The sequence below is a fragment of the Oreochromis niloticus genome, linkage group LG3, assembly GCF_001858045.2.
Source record: "Oreochromis niloticus isolate F11D_XX linkage group LG3, O_niloticus_UMD_NMBU, whole genome shotgun sequence".
Classification (NCBI taxonomy): Eukaryota; Metazoa; Chordata; class Actinopteri; order Cichliformes; family Cichlidae; genus Oreochromis; species Oreochromis niloticus.
Genome location: NC_031967.2, coordinates 3,810,081 through 3,828,222, shown reverse-complemented (window position 1 = coordinate 3,828,222; position 18,142 = coordinate 3,810,081). Strand labels below are relative to the sequence as shown.

Below are 18,142 nucleotides of genomic sequence, written 5' to 3'. Positions count from 1 at the left end.
AGGAATTTATGCTATTTTTATGGAGTAGGGGTTATGGTTAGGGGTTATGGTTTAATTCACATGCAAAATCATAATTTATTTTATAGTTAATTGGACATTAATTGTCCAAAGAGCAGTAGTTAAAAAAAAATAGTTCACTAAATATATTAGTGTTGAACCACAGAACCCTTAACTGTCCTTACCTGTATATTTAGCAATAGATTTATTCAAAATTAGAATGAAATTTTTATAAGTAAGTATTTAACAACAAAGAAGTAGAAGCGCTATATAAACTCAGTTTTAAGATTAATAGACTTTTACAATGAGGTTTGTTTATACCAGCAGGAATGTAGTCCATCACACTCTGTTCATTACACAGCGAGTTTACTTTAAAAAAAGAAAAATACAATTCCCATAAATCCTGAGCCATAAGCGCAGTGGCGCTGTCAGCCCGATGACTGCTCTGGAACTAACGGCTGGATGCTGAAGCTTCAATAGACAATACGGCCGCTGTTACCTAAATCCAAACAGGAAGCTTGCAGTTTATGTCTTCAAGGTAAAATCATTAGGACAAGAATAATTCAACATATGGGTGTACAGGGAAACAAGAAGGAATCGATCATCTCAAAAAAAATTTCTTTAACGACTGTGTCTGGAGTCCCAAATTCCAGCATTTATATGAGTGATGGAAAAACTCTCCTGAGACGCTTACCCCTAAAATATAAACAGAATAACAAGTTACAACAATTTGCCAGTATTTATTTGTTATATATATTTCACCTGTGTTATTATACTTTCAGTTTAAATTAGCACAAACAGAGAGTGAAAAGTAGTTTTGGGATGTAACCCAGATATAAAGGTCGCATTTCTGCTACATTTTTAACACAGAGCACAGACACGCTACTTAAACGTCAGCATTCAATCTGACATTTATTTTGAAATGACGCACCGGACACTGCTCAATCCTTTCTTTTTTCGAGCTTGACACTAGCGTTTCTGCACCGTGCGCCCACACCCAACCTGCACCGTCTGGTGTACGGAGAGGCAGCGCAGTTCTGCAGTGTGTGCAGGACATTGTCCTCACGGTGCAGCTGTTTGCGGAGATCTGTGCGGCGTCAGCAGCCAGGCACAGCCGGACTCTCTGCTGCACTTGCCCGTGTAAACATCTCTCTGTCATTCATTCGGCTGGCTGCCACTGAAGCTTGTGCGCTTTGCGGCTGCTGGCATCATCCATGTACTGTTAATGTGGATAGTGACTTGTTTACTGTGCATCATCTGACTGGAGAATATATCTGCCTGGCACCATGAGCAGCACGGGTAAGACCGATTAGACTATTTACTGTAGACACTGCGTTTTTTTTAACTACACAAACGCAAATGTATTAATATTAATAGAAACATTCCAATAATATCTTCTATAATATCTTTTAAAAGGATCATCATAAAATCCAGTTAGCTGATCAATACTGTGTCTTTTCTTCTTTGTCTCAGGTAATGCTTCTTTTTTTGTTTTTGTTTGTTATTATGTGATCAGGTGTGGAAAATATTATTAAAGTGTATTTATAATCGATTAGAACACAACATAGTTTATTCCCGCTCTTTGCTGCAAAAGGGGCACCAGAACGCACCTAGATAACAGATTCTACATTAAAGGCTAGGATCTGAAGTTGAGACAAAGCTTCAGCTTTAATCCCTTTGAGAAATGATATTATGTGGGTTAATTAGGTTGCAGCTACACCCACAGTGGCTTTGGTGGCTCTTTTTCATCATGTGGCTCTGCAGACACTGTATGACTGTGTGTCTACAGCAGGCCTTCTGGTGAGGTGCTGCCAGCTGTGGCAGAAAAAGGTTGATCATTATTTGAAGTCTGTGTGTAGTGTCAACTAGGCAGTTAAGTGACATTCTGTTTTGCTTGTGCAAATAAATCCTAGAGCTAAACTTGCAACACAAGTTCCACAATAATAAGTTCCTAATGCGAGAAAGCTCCTCAGCATGAGGTGTGGCAGTAAATAAAATGTTGTTAAGACATAAATTTGCTTAAGGGTAAATTACAAATGGATGTGTTATAGCTCACAAATAAGACAGAGAAGATGAGTAGGCTGTCGTCATAAAGAGATGGACAAGGTCAACAACAGTGCTCAGGTAGGCAGTGGTGTTCAAACTCAGCACAGCCTCAACAGCATGAGCCACTGATGCCAGCAGGACAGCTCCATCTTGACCCTATCATCCAAATGTTTTTTTCTTCTTCTGTTGAAGTTTGTGAGGCTGTGTGAACTGTAATTTTCTGTTCTTAGCTGGCAGGAGTAACACCTGTGCTGCTGAAGCATATCTGCTTCATAGTTAGTGTTGCATTCAGAGATGCTCTTGTGGTTTTGTGGTTACACGGCTGCAACGAGTTGTTATTTTAATGACTGTTGCCCTCCTATCAGCTCAAAGCTCTCCTCTGACCTCTAGCCAAGGTCGCTCACAGGCTATTTTCACTTTTATGGACCATTCTCTGTAAACCCTGGTTGTTAAGTGAAACCCCAGTAGATCATCAGTCCCTAAAATACTGAGACCAGCCCATCTGGCACCAACAACCATGACGTGTTTAACATTACTTAAAAGCACCTTTCCTTCCTTTCGGATGCTTGGCCTGAACCTCAGCAGGTCATCGTGATCATATGAACTGTCTGCCATGTGTATTTGCCATAATGAGTAGCTAAACAGCTGTACCTCAAAAAGTGGCCAGTGAGTTAGTATTATTACAGATGTGTACTCATGTTAAAAATTGTTTGAAGAAATGAGTAAACACATAGGATTCCAAACTACAACTTTTTTTTTTCTACTTTTGGAATTTAATTATGTCAATGAGAGGCTGTGAGCACAGCAGTCCCACCCATCTGCTGTTCAAACACTCTGTTTGTGGGGGCAAAGACAATCAGAGGAAAGAGGGAGGGAGACTGACCTTTAAGACAAAGGAGCTAAAATTGCTCACTTTATGACTCTTGATGAACTGAGGAGCTGCACCAAGGGCCAGTATAAATAATCATCATTTTGAGACTCTAGTAAGATGCATGTTTGATGATGCATGCATGTTTCTCTGCCATTTCTATGTTTCCTGATGTCTTTTACCAGATGTCAGATTTTCAAACTTGGAATCTGAGGCTGTCCAATTAAAAACAAGTAGAAATGGTGAGGAAAGAGATCGAGTTCTTCAAGACAGGAAAATGGACGGTCCTCAGCTTTAATAAGGAAACCGTGGCTGTTGGAGGCATTAATGAGAGTGCTGCAGGGTGCACACTATTATAACCTGATGGAGAAAGAGCCAACCCTGAGATGGCATTACTCTGCCACTTTGTCACCTTTCTGTGTGATGCCTTTTGATAAATGCAACTTTTTAGCTGATGAAGAATGTTGGCAGGATGTGTGATTAGGGATTCAGATCTCTACCTATCTATGCTGACAGCTGGTCTGCACATACAGGATCAGTTTGCTTCTGATAAACAGCTTTATCTGTCGAAGAGGTGCTGTTGTATTTCAGTGTGTTTAGCTAGCAAAAAAAGTCTATTTCGAAGAGATGTGTTCATTAATCTTTACAGAGGGCGTTTCTGAAAACAAGGAAGCTTGGAGTACTGGCAGCTTGTTTAAATGATTGAGCATGTTATTGGAAAACGAAAGTTATGTTTTGAGATATTTTCCTTTCACTGGATTAAGTTGATTTTTGATATTTTCCAGATCACAATCCTGTTACTGTCCTGTTCTGACTTTTCCCCTGATCTTGTTCTCAGTGTAAAATAATGTTATGAATTCCAAGTCTACTATCTGGCCCTGTTGTAGTCCTACATTACTGTGCAAAAGTCTCAAGCCAACCCTCATTTCTTCATATTTTTCTGGGAAAATAAATGATAAGTGCAACAATTTATTGAGCCGTTCCATCAATGGAAATACAGTACTGAAGGCAAAACCAGGGTTTGTGCAAGTCTTGGTATGACCACCTTTATTCTTCTTTAACTAATCTTCAGGAATAATTCTCCAGTTTTCTTGCTTCTTGTGTGTGTGTGGGATTGCAGCTGCCAAATAGCAGATCTCAATAGGCAACACATTTAAATGTCCTTCAGCTGTAAGATCCTAATCCAGCTTTAATGTGTTAATTACATATGTATGTTTAGCAGATTTGACTCATTTATCCTGAGGTACTGGTCACATTTCACCAAACAGTGAAACAGACAAACCTGATTCATTCTTTATCTCAAACCACACTGTCCTTCCAGAACCAGTGTGACCCAGTGGGATTGTTCTTAGATGAAGTGCCAGGCCTCAATTCAGATAATGTTCTTAAGAAAAAATAAAGAACGAAAGAAAGAGAGATCCACGGTGCGGTTGTCTAGTAACACTAAAATTTGACACTATGAACATTCTTGAGCTCAGGACATGACCGAGTTTAAATAAACCTCTTAGAGATAATGAATATACCCTGACAGAAAGTCTTTAGTTTTCAGATCAGTCTGCGTTCTTTCAGTTCCATAAAAATACAAGTGCAATAGTCAGGGCTCGCAAAATCGCTAGCCCGACGTCCTGGGGCTAGCGATTTTTCCAGTCGGGCTACCAAAATCTACCTCAGCCCTGCCCGTCGGGCTATCATAGGAAGGAAAAATATGCGTCAATGCTTTTGCATTCTTTCGAAAATGTAGCTGAGTAATTATGTCATTGGCATTGGCATTGGCAGCCACTGTCAATATGTGACATATTGAAATCGCGTTTGAATTTGTGCTTGTTTTTTGCTTTCATTTTCACTTTGCGATCGCGCGAACAGTGTGTAGAGAGCGGCAGCACTGATTGGTGAGTGACGATTAATTGCGCACCAATTCCTCTGACATCGTCTTATCACTCATTAGCTTACTATTCAAACGTGACAAGTGAAATCTCCCACAGCAAGCTTAAACATGTGAGAGGTTAATTGCGCAGAGAATCGCTGACCGTTATGTAAGTACGTGTGGAAAAGCAGCAGGATTTACGCCGGTATTTCAGTTCTGCTGAGCCCAATAAGACAGGTCAGGGTGAAGAAGGGGCAGCCAAATAAAAGCCTACCACAAAACGGAAAACTTATGACAAATCAGACTATGAGGCAAGAAGAAAGCTCAGCTTTTTTGGTTTTATGGACAAAAGAATTTATGTGGCTGGAATATGACAAGCTAAATAACATAATGTTCTGCCAGGTGTGTTGTGAGTTTCATTTCATTTGAGTCGACAAGCGCCTTTGTAACTGGGACCAGTAATTTTAAGAAAGACCCCATCAGAACCCATGAGAAATGCAAGAAATGCATTATTGCCCAGTCTGCAATATCTTTCCCAGAACAAACAGCAATTGCAAAAAACATACTAAAAATAAACCAAGCACAAGAAGAAGTCCTGAAAAATCTTTCAAAAGCGTACTATGTTGCAAAGAGTGAACTACCATTGTCAAAATTTAGCAGTCTTTGCAAACTTCAAAAAGCAAATGGCCTCGATCTTGGTTCCACTTACCCCTTACCCTTGACTTCAGTGGAAATTTCAGATTCAGGAACTGACACAGACTGATTCATGTTCTACACAGTTCTTGCAAGTTCATAGAAATTTCTGTTCAATTAGAACCAAGTATTTGAGTTGATGACTGTGATTTTTATACAGTTGTTGTGATTTGTATTTTAACAACTTTCTGATTAATTTTTGTTTCTGTTACAATGTTATACTTTAATGTATAATATTGTAAAGGAAACAAAACATTAAAAAATTGCTCTCTTTTTTATTCGGGCTACTTAAATTTATTTTGGGCTACCAAAAATTGAAGAGTGCCTGCCTGAAGGGCTACCAGAGATTTTGAAATTTTGCGAGCCTTGGCAATAGTGGATGCATGAAGGAGGTAGGTTCAGAGTTACAGTAGATTAGATTATTTCCAGGCCTTGTAAGCAAGGTATTTCCTAAGATGGGACACATTGACAGCACTGATCCCCCTAACCACAGTGGAATAATTATCAGTGACAAAGAGGGATGGAACATCGGTGAATTTAACTGTTAATTCCAGCTCAGATTACGCCACAGGTCACATGAAGAGAGGTCTAATCAATACTGTTTCTCACAGTTTTCTCCTAGTATGAACCTGCTGACCTCTTGATGATATCCTCAAGGCAAAAGAGGAAGAATGTTCAGGACCTAAAACAAGTTTATGAAAATAGTGGAAATTGCTTCTAGGCTTTAGAATTTTCACTGATTTTAGTGATCCTAACTATGACACAGTCTACACAAGCTCAAAACCAGGTGTCTTTTCATTATAACCCCTGACAAATTAGAAAACCAAATCAGGAAAGCCTTCTGGCACTTTAGCTTTAGTTATAGCGGAATTTAGTGAGATCGTTCTGTATCTCATGAATTAACCTATTTTTTGTTTCAAAGTTAGATCCTTGTTAGTCTGATGTTTGTGCTACACAGGGCTGCACTCTGTAAGATAGGCTGCTAGGCTAAATTTAGCCTACAGAGCTAGCTGCTTTTCCCTTTAAAAGTTTTTTCAAAGACTTGAAAAACGAAAAATCTTTTAGAAAAATATAAAATGATTTTCGTTTTAGTGAGAGTTATGCTTTGGGTCTATTTCAAATATATTAAGTAATTTCCCCAACTATAAGTTAGATTTAATAAAATTCAGGATTTCAGATCAACTTTAGTGGTTTTACAATTTTTTTAATTATTTTATTATGAATGTTAAATTTTTAGAGCCTACTAATAAACAAAGAGTATAAGAAACAACACAATACATACTATCTAAATAATTTAATTATTGAAGAAGAAGAGCATTGTGGAAACGTTGCCAGGAACATTTGGATAAAGTTGGCTACAACAATGAAAAGTTCATCATCTTATCCACATCTGCCTGCAGAATGTCCCTCATCCACAGTTCACATTGCTCTACCTCAGTCTTCTGCTCTTTGCAGCTCAGCTCTTCAGGTCTGAAACCCATCTGATTTGGCTGCTCTGCTCCAGATTTGTGCTATTCTTTGCTCAGATTACTTCTCCACACTGTGTGTGTGTGTAATCTGCTCTGTCATTCCAACTACAGTCTGCTAGCTGCTATATTCATGGTAACACATGGGTAAGAGGTGGCTATCAGGTAATTACTAATAGTTAAGTAGCTAACATTAATGTGTGCACAGGGCAGGTTGTTGAAACCTGACCTATGAAACTCCTCCTAAAGTTATGTTTGGTGTTATGAACATTAACTACTTCAGCTGTTAATGAGTTGAGGAGCTGTGTGTCTGTCTGCAGCCCTGCTTGTAACAGAGAGGTTACCATTGTGTCTATGACTAAATTATGTGGGAGTGGCAACAGGATAACATTTTGTTTCAGTTTATTTACATGTTTTATTTTATTTTTTAATCTCTACAAACCCGTGCAAACTGATGTTGTTGCACACCTAACGCTGTGCATCATTACAGAATATTTCAAAATCTTCATACCACTGAAAAAAAACATTAGCACCAGCTAAGGCGCAGGAATCTTTGAGTACAAGCTAGTGAGCAAACAATCATGTGTGATTATAATTTCTGGCATTAGTCACACTTTTGCAGAAACCTTGCTTCCTTGTTCCTCAGTTAAATAATGTGTCTCACAAGACAGGAGGTGCAGCATTGTTTTGTGCTTTCTGCCCTCTGAGGCATGTGCCTCCAGGGTGTGTGTGTGTGTGTGTGCAGTTTATTGTTTGTGTGTCAAGAATGGGGATAGAGTTTTTTCTTTCAGTAAGTTTTTTCCTCTGCAAGGGGAGAAGAAGAAAGTGTTTTAATATGTGGAGATTATACACGAGCATGTGTTTATATTAATAGGGACAATTTGTTTCATCTGGGATATGAATCAGTATAGGTCAGTAATTGATTTAGTTACTGTGATAGATTGCAATAATAATAATTAAATAATTTTATTGAATATAATTTTTTTATAATCAACAAATTATTATTGTTAAATAATCAGGAACTTCACTTCCTCACAAAACCTGTTGCCCTTGCAGAGAACAGTAAAGAGGGGCCACTGAGCAGTATTTAGAACAGCTCATGGTGGATTGTAAATAATGATCAATGCTGTAGTCCACAAACATGTGTACAAAGATTACAGATGTTACTAAAAACATAAATAATGGCTCTGAGCTTTTCAAGTGACACTGAGGCAGCTTTATGCAATAATGTCATCCTTAACAAAATGTAACTGTAACAAATCTGCAATAGCCGTTTATGTGTTTTTGGAAATATTGCTTGTGGTCATGCTCTTGCTGCTACAATGGTGACCCAGAAGTGCTGGATGAAAAAACAGTTGACCCAACAACTGTGTTGCTGATCTAGAGACACACCATAGCTCTTCTTACTGGGATAAATACTGGCTGAACACAGTGGTGCTAAACCCCTGACCTGGGGCTTCAGAAAAACACACACAGAGCAGTGATTAAACTTGCAGTGTGGTGATAGCTTGTGGCATTTCTCTGCAGCGTGCTGTTTTACGTGGGCCTTTGATGAAGGCAGGAATGGCTGGTTGTTTATTCTGTGTGACTCTACAGACATCTACTTCAGTTTTTCTGATCGAAGCATGTTTGTAAAAATAACTTTCGTACCTTGTTTTCAGTAGGAACAATTCCACAACTTTATTTAGTTCAAGGGGAAAAAGAAGAGAAATAGAGTGGACACGGATAGATTAGGACCAAACGCAAACTTGATCTATCCCAGTTACCATAGGGCGAGAGGGAACACCATGGACAGGTCACCAGTCTGATGGAGGACTAACACAGAGAGATAGGCAACCATTCACACTCACATTCACACTTATTGGCAATTTCGAATCACTAATGAAACTAACCCCACTAATTGCATGTCTTTGGACTGTGTGAGGAAGACAAATGAAAATATTAATCTCAGCTTATCTTGGAATCAAGAAACAAAACAGCACTTGTGAAGTCTGTATTAGAAGAGAGCTGCTGTATAAAAGTGACGTTTTATTTCAAAGGAAACTAGCACCCTCGCGTTCATACAAAGATTTACAGTATCCACTTATTCATACTCAGAGCTACAATATGTAGCCTGGAGCTTCCAATAATTGAATCTTCCAATATTAACAGAGTGTATGACATTGGCTATCAAGGTCATACAGGCATTTTAATGGGAACAGTATAATACAATAGACAGAGTTATGTTACAAGCTGTGTTAAAGCGTCCATGGAATTTTTAAAATTGAATTTTTAAATTACTGCAGCAGTGAGGTTTGTTGAGCCAATACTGTAAGAAAAGTGTCTGTGTGGTTCTTTATACTCACATAGGATGAACTGTAAGGAAGCTAAGGTTGTAGCTGGTGAGTCTAAATGACAATCTGTGTATTGTTCAATGGCACTTTATGCTGCGCACTTCACTAGAATCACTATAAACCAACTGACCTGGTGGCTCTTGGTATTTAGTGAAAAGTGTGGTCTTAAGTGTTAGGCCGAATTACTGGCACATTTAAATAGCAAGTTGATTCTGGTAGCAGCTCTCTTCACAGCTAAATGCAACACGCTTCTAAGAGGACTACAGAGTCCTTGTACTGCAGCTCTTCTGCTAGTAGATTGACATGTTGAAGTGTGAAGAAGGATTTCATGATTTTGTACTTCTAGTAGATTTTTTTAACCTGTTTCATCCATGTTTAGAGGAACATTAACTATTGAAAAGGCAATAATTTAAGTGGGACTATCTCAGGGGCAGGAGGCTTTGATCAAAGAACAACAAAGCGTTGCTCAACAAGAAGTGCCCATTTAAGCAACATTGTCACTCGTCAGTTGCAATTGACAGAGATTTGGTTACTGTGGAAATGATAAAAACATGATCTTTATCTTTGACTGAAGCATTCCTTAAATTTCTCCACTCCACAGTGCTTTCAGTAAATGAGGTTTATTGTACCATGGTATGTCTTAAAGCTATTTCACTGGAGTGGCTGTGCCTTTTGTCACTTTGACAAATGACCTAGAAATTTTTATACACAATTTATTATGCACAGCAGAGAGTGATATACCCTGATGTGTGCACAAAAATCAGTATTTTGTTGTTTTCCTAATGTGGCACTATTATAAAAAGCTGACACCTTTCCCTTTATCACCAGATCAAATTAAATCTACTGTTATGCACATACACTTAATGAACTCAGTAGACAAAAATCTGAGGACTTTTCTACAGAATACTACATTTTTACTTCATGGCTATTCTCTCACCTGCAAGCTTTCATATAGCAGAAGCTTCTTCTCGGGACTGCAGAAGTTATTTCTACTCTGTGAGGATGCGGGTGGCCTCATGCTGTATGAAGCAGCTTAGAAGTCCTTCGCCCAATTACATATTCCCATATTTCTTGTGAGACCATTGTGTCTGTGTCCTTGATAGTTTATGTAAGCAATCCAAAACTGTGATTTTTATCTTTCTGTTATCCACAGGGAGGTACAGGGAGGTATCCTGGGGAGGAAAAAAACAACAACTAGTCTGTCTTTGTACTTAAGGGTCAGCTTGGAGACTCTTTGACAACACCTTATTTTTTATGAGTCAGAGACACTCTGACTGAATTTTTCCCCCTTAGGAGGCCAGCGTAACTTTATTTTTGTTAAACTTTAAACTGTTACAAATTGTTAAAGTGAAAAACTTGTAAATCTCAGAATTGCAGTGGATTTGATTCGATTTACCTCAGCAGTGGATAATCTTGTGGTGACAGTCACTTTGTCAGTTCTCCATTGTGGATATATGGTCCTTGTGTGAGATCTATCCATCCATCCATCCATCCCTTTGCTTCCGCTTATCCTTTGCAGGGTCGCGGGGGTGCTGGAGCCTATCCCAGCTGTCATAGGGCGAGAGGCAGGGTACACCCTGGACAGGTCGCCAGTCTGTCGCAGGGCTAACACATGGACAACCATTCGCACTCACATTCACACCTATGGGCAAGCCGTAGTACCCGGAGGGAACCCACGCAAACACGGGGAGAACATGCAAACTCCACATAGAAAGACCCCGGCCTGATGGTGAAATTGAACTCAGGGCCTTCTTGCTATACAAGATATTTTTTTGAAATTCCTTTAGCAAATCTACAGTCTAGAATCTTTTACTATTTTCTTTGGAAGTGGCAGAAAATGTAGGAAAACTCTGGAATGTCATCATTGGTGGGTTACTAGACATTTCTTTAATGGGTCAAAGTGAAAGCCTTATTTTAGCAAACCATGGATGTCGTGCTGACCCCAAACAGAGGAGCTTACAAGTTTTACTATTATGTAACACTAACCTGCTAAGTGTGGGATGCTCCAAAAAAAATCCACAATTTGCAGACAATTAAGAGACAGGATTTGTACTGTCTTCAGAATAAGTTGTGTTAACTTACTATCCCATTAGTGACTAAGTGAACTTGGTATTGTCCATACCACTGAATTATTTAAGGCACTATAGACAACTGTGACTTGTGTGACAAATGTGTTTTCACATATGTACAGCGTAGTCAGCACCCAGCGTTGTATGCAACCAAGCAAATATCCAATACAGTCACATTGTCCCATTACCAGAAGATTCCTGCTAATATTCTGATGCTTTTACAGCTAACAAGTGCACATTGTGTGCTGCCTTGGATGTGTTGCACTTGTGTGTTATTGTGTTATTCAGATGCATCAGAGAATATGTGGCGCTACCTAGTCATTCGTTACAGCTTTGTTTTCACTTCCACTGAAAAGCTGGAGCTGACAGGGTGTACTCTCTCTAGCATTGGATATATAATCTGATGGGTGTTTCCCCATGTTTAGATACACTAAAACACACAAGTGCACACTACAAACAGCAGCTTTCCATCAGTGGAGGTTTCAGTTTATATTCTCTCCTGCACTGTTTATCACATTTCGGTTGCAGAACTAAATATCACTGATATACAGTTGACTCGGCATGTCAGTTGAACAAAAATCTATCTACAGTCGACCAAAGAGACTGCTGAACAACCCTGCAACCCAGATTAGAGAGATTGTGACCTTGGAAATTAAGATGCTAAATGGTATCACTAAATTTCTGCCCATTCATCCACTTTAACAGATACAGACTATAGATATCTAAATTCCAATATACAGATACACAAAATAATAAATATTGGGTTATCTTGTATGCTGTATCCAGGTAGACTTGACTTAAAACTAAAATTCCATGGGAAATCTTAACAGGCACTTTGCTAACTATGGATTATTACACAGTCTGTAAAAACCCCTGATCCTGATTAGGGATTTTGGCTTGGGTTTGAAGCCCACAGATTTCTAACTATCTGCACTGTAATTTGGATTCATGGACTTTAAATGCCATTTTTGTATTCACCAGGATTTTCAGTTGTGTTTGCAGAGTATTTGTACATCGTCAAGCACATTTTCAGTTTGTCGTACTAAAGTTTTTTTGTGTTACAAGAAATTTAAATAAAAACTTTGCCCACTAGGGAGTGACACCATTTCTTTGGCTGGACTACTGGACAGAGCGACATGTTAAAACTTAAACTTTCAATCATTTATAAAATTTGAAAACTTGTAATTTAAGTTTGTTAATCATGTGTCACGATAAAAGGACAACGCACTCAGAACATTTTCAGCTGTTTTCCCTGACGTTTCCTGTTAAGACCCTGTCTAGTGAAACTTGACACTTCCTGGAGATGTTACACATTAAAACAGTTGCAGAGCTAGGTCACTCTTGTAGTAAGCCATATTTCTTGTGTTTGTTTGTTTTTTTTCTCCTTTCATCTTGTCCCCACAAACTGACCACACATTTGTCTTAATGTCTTGCAGTTTGGAGGGAAGGACATGTTTTGGGTTTCTAAAGGGGAACTACTTTTTGCTTAGTGCAGTTTAACTCATCTTTATAAATGGGAGTTGGACTTTGAATAAGCAGCGATGGTGCATTGCAGAGGCACACACACACACACACACACACACACATGGGTGCTTGCACACATATTTACAGACAGAAAGAAGGAGGTTCTATGATCCCTCAGTGGGCTTTCTTGTGGCATTATCCTTTATCTGCCCCTCCAGTACCCCCAGTTTTATAGTCATCTAAACCTTTGATGTGAAGCTCTTTATGATAGCACAGTTCACTTTAGTGCTGTGAGCTAGTCAGGTATTAACCTCCGGTATACTGACTCAGGGCTTTCCTATTAGGAAAGCCCTGAGAATTAAATACTTGTTCATATGTGATATAATTGGTTACAAATCTAGGAAAATGCAGAAAGTTAAAGTCAAGGTCAAGGTCTCAGTTCTTTCCATGTCTTCTCTGCGTACCTGCTGTCAAAGAGTGGCTCTTGTGTCTTACTACATTTTAGTAACTTGTTTGTAGCAAGCTTTATATATTCACTGCTTCACTGAGTAAATGGGTTAAATGCAGAGAGGAATTTCCCCACAGGGATCAATAAAGTATACATTAATACATTATTATTATTATAATTATATACACTAAATGTGAGTGGCATAAAAATGTATATATCCCAGTGAAGTCAACCAACTGAACTTTGAATCCTCCACGTTTCAGTGTTTTATCTGCTACCATTTTGTTTTTGGAGTCAGAAGTGATCAAATTTGGACAACATGGTGAGGTCCTAGGCTAATATCTTTTTCACTTTTACCGAGCAATGTGGCTGAAGTGCACAAACAAACTCAACCAGCGGTTTTAATACTAAACTACTGTATAGTACTTTCCCCCTCACACACAATGACACTGTGCCTTTGTCTATAGCAGCTATCTGCTTTCAAACCTGTATTCTGTGTTTTACTGCTTGCCATTTTTCTAATATCGTTTTATCTTCCTTTGTAAAATTAGCGACTCTGCTTCCAGCAAACCTATCCATAATTGTGATTGATCATATATAGCCGCCCCTTTTCATGTGAGCCTGCAGGGGAAACCCTCGGCTATTTTAGTGAAATGATAAAAAGCTTTGTGTGACTGCTTATCCTGATTGCTGATTGCAATTGGGATAGGGTAGGTTTGCAATAACAGATATCAGATACCCAAAAATGGTATGATAAACTGGATTCATAGCCCCCAAAAGAATGTCCAGCTATGTTGATCATACTCAATGCGTTCTCATTAGCAGTCCTGAGGCAAGTATTTAAGAAGCCAAAGATAGACTTTAGTGCAGTTGGTTAGCAGAAAGAGTTGAGCTTAAGCAAATCCAAAGAAATGGATTTCTCTTGCTGTTATAACTTCTGTTATGTGAAGATTTTCATTGAACCCAGTCCAGAATGTAAAAGTTTATGAAATGCATCTTTCATAGCTTAAAGGATTTTTGTACTTGCATGGGATGTTTTGGGCCAAATGCAGTCAGTAGTTTTGAACTAAGGAAATTTCTAAGTTAAATGAAAAAAGTGAACATGAAAACACGTTTTGGTGAACATCAGCCACTACATTTATGAACTTCTATGATTTATGTAAATCGGATATGTGTTTGTTGGTTTGAACACCTGAAGCAAATGAATAAATGAAGCAAATAAAAATGTTAAGATACTATATCTAAATAGTAATTCACCCAAAGTATCCTTATAGCCAATCCAGGCAATAACTCTCCACTTAGGAAAGAAGGGATAGAGAGTTTCTCTGTACCTAAGATGTTTTATGTAAATTTAAGTCTATGCAGATATCTGCCTTCTTGCCTTTCAGCACTTTATCCTGCCAAAGCTACAAAAGACGCCACAGGCTGAGCTGTTTCTTCTTTCTTCTTTCATTTTTATGTGAAAGAAGAATCAACTTTTGGACATTTTTATTTTGTTGCTGTGTTTGTTCTCTTGTTGATGCAGTTGCTTTTTAAAGATTTATATCAGTGCCCTGGCCGCCACTTTTACAGTGAAGATTGTTGAAATTTTTTTGTTTTTATTTTAAAGTTAAACCCACTTTGCCGGTGTTCTCTGTTGGATGGGTAAAGATCAGAATGATTCTTTTTCTTTCAGTATCTTTTTTCTGCATAAAGTCCTATGACAAAACTGTGAAGTTGCATTTTTGTTATCTTATCTGGAATTCTGATCCTTATAAATGTCATTATGTGTCTGTATATTGTGTTGTGGCTTTATTATTTTGGCTTATTTGGATGCAGCAGCACTTTCTGTCTTGGTCTCCCTTTGAATTTGTTGTAGATGCCACTTGGCAGAGGCGGTACTGGATGATTTGCAATGCAGATATTGTGTATTTTCTCGCATAAACACAGACACACAAGCAGTGCCTGCTGCTGAGTCACATGGCACAGTCCACCATACACACTGTTGCCCTGAAGCTTTCTACCATTTACTGAGCTCCAGTGATGACCCATCACAGCTTCAAAAGACAGGGAAAGAAAGAAGGCAGCTTTAAAAGATATGTGAGTAAAAATAAAGCCAACGTTAGAGAAGAAATGAGGCCACACTAAATGCTCAGTATCTCTGGCACATGTCTCTGCTCACTGACAGGCAGCTTAGTTGTTATGCCGTGCTCTGGTACATCTTGTCTTTTATTTTTGGTACTTTTTTAAAACCTCTTCTGTGGGCTCAAGCTGGTCTGGTTTGACAGGCATTCACCTGTCATGTCAAGGATTTGAATGCATGCTGTGCTTGTCCTCAGTGTACAGTACCAAGGTTCAAGTGACATTCGTTGTTTTTAAGCTAATGCTGAATACTCTTAAAAGGTTGATATGCTGCAGTACGGGGGGAAAAAGTATCAAGCAGGCGACTATAGGTTAGCTCTAACATGCTGGTTGATGTTAGCAAGATGTTGAGAATGTTCACCATGTGGCTGTAAGATGTTAGCATGCTAAATTTGTTAATTAGCACTTCACATGATGCTCATGGGAATGCTGTCAGTTTTGCAAGCATAATGTCATCAACCAGAGGGGTTAGATAATGTCCTCAGGTCAGAAGAGTGAAAACAACACTGTAGAGTAAAACTCTAAGGTGCTGTTGTAGCTGTAAAGGCAGAGGTAATAATGAGAGTTCTTCTGGGGAACTGAACAGAACATTTTTATTTGATTTAATTGGTGCACTTTTCATGAATACAGTGCCTTCACAGGCACAAATTTTTACAATTTCATTGTGCCATTGTGACATCACCTATTGTGCTTTTGGACTCCTAGTTTTGAAGCTTTTTGTGAATGTTTCGGTGTTACCATGTTGGTTATTTGAACCCAGAATTTAGGATAAAAGCGATAACTCTAAGTTATCTGCTAATGCCAGTTAGCTTGTTTAGCAAGTTGCAATCATAAACTCGGTCCAATGCCAAAAAAGTCACACTGATTTATTATAGGAGAACCGTTAATGTTGCTAACTGTCACAACATTTCGCTCAGATCATTTTATCTTGACCTTTCGATTGTGCAAATATGTAAAGTCAAGTCTAGAATATCACCAGAGAAGACTCAGACCATTAAAAATGCCTGTCACTATTGCAAATTAAGAACTCAGATCCAAGATGTTAAGGTGTTTTGAAAAATCTTCATTAAACTCTTAAGAAACGTTAACTTAAGAAAAGTTATTATTCAATTTCAGTTTTCTTTAAGTATCACCAAATCACAACAGCAATTGTCTCAAGGTGCTTTATATTGTAAGGTAAAGCCCTACAATTATACAAAGAAAACAAGAGAAACCCCCAACAATCATATGACCCCTTGTGAGCAGGCACTTTGGTTACAGTGGGAAGGAAAAACTCTCCAACAGAACTAGGCTCAGGGAGCGGCGTCCGCGACCAGTTGGGCGTGTGTGAAGTGCCTTAATGGAGTGATACAGTACTATGAGGTTTTTAAGATAAGATAGGACCTGATTATTCAAGTCCTTATATGTGTAGAGAATGATTTTAAATTTGATTCTGGATTTAACAGGGAGCCAATGAAGAGAAGCCACTATGGCCGAAATATGCTCTCTCTTTTTACTCCCTGTCAGTACTTTTGCTGCAGCATTTTGGATTAGCTGAAGGCTTCTCAAGGAGTTTTTAGGACATCCTGATAATAATGAATTACAGTAGTCCAGCCTAGAAGTAATAAATGCATGAACTAGTTTTTCAGCGTCACTCTAAGACAGGATGTTTCTAATTTTAGAGATATTGTGCAAATGGAAGAAAACAATCCTACATATTTTATATATGCATAATATGGACATTGATGGACACATCCTTATAAAAAAAACAACTCCAAGATTCCTCACAGTGTTACTGGAGGCCAAGGTAATTCCATCCAGAGTAAAAGTTATTATGATAATGGCAGAATATTCCTCTCAAATCGTCTGGTTCAGTTGTATTATAAATGCCTGGCTTAGTACCTAATGAGTGATTACTTAACCACTGAGGAAATGGCCATTGTTTTATGTAGGCCCAGAACATGGAGAGGGTCCAAATTTCTTACCATTACCCTAAGGTGACCCTACACCTGCTGAATAAAGAATGACCTCATTGTTTCTTTACACTGTGCATACACTGTTCAGTTATATCACGCAACTATTATGTTTTGGCAGTAAGTATTGTTTATGAAGCATCATTCAGAGAGTTAAGTCACGCTACACGTTGTCAGTCATTAAAAAGTGTTTATGCAAGTCAGGCAGGCAAAAGTTGCAGATCACCATCTCAATACATTTGATCTAAGTTGTCCTTAATTAGCAATAGTGCTAGCTAAATGCTAAGTTTACATTATTTATCCATTTATTTCTCTGTACAGTATATTAGCTCTGTCCCTATGTGTCTGTATTTAAAGCTGTAAAGCAATAAATCCTTATTTGGATATTGATTAGATATCAGGTCAGATTAACTGGGGGAGCTAAAGGCAGTTTCCAAATTTCAGAAAATACTCAACCGTCAAATATGAAATCAAGTCACTTTGCTAGGTCTGTTGATTACATCATTCTGCAAATGTTTTATGAAAATGACCAAAGAATCAATCCATACAGCCTGGTAAACTTTATGAACCAACTGTAATCTTCTCTTAAGTGGTTGGAAATTTGCTATAATATTCTTTTTTCTTTTCTGCGACTGATTTTATAGAAAGTTAGCTAAAATATAAACTTTTGATTCTCATACATTTTCCAGTAAAGCACAGAGTTTCTGTCAGCATATAGCAAGCCTAATTAGAACTGAAACTCAGCCCTGGAACCTTTTTGTTTATGCAAAAGCTGAAACTTGAAATACATCTTATTAGCCTTTGTTAGCACTTCTACACAT

At 38.3% G+C, this 18,142-nt stretch overlaps 1 protein-coding gene across 1 annotated transcript in view; it reads left to right on the top strand.

Annotated features, from left to right (window-relative positions):
• The first annotated feature begins 975 nt into the window (after positions 1-975).
• Positions 976-18,142, top strand: part of ablim2 (actin binding LIM protein family, member 2) — an 89,002-nt gene continuing 71,835 nt past the window's right edge. Inside the window, exon 1 of the mRNA XM_025899370.1 lies at positions 976-1,296. Coding sequence (XP_025755155.1) covers positions 1,284-1,296 — 13 coding nt within the window. The 5' untranslated portion in view covers positions 976-1,283. The remainder of the gene's footprint in view (positions 1,297-18,142) is intronic.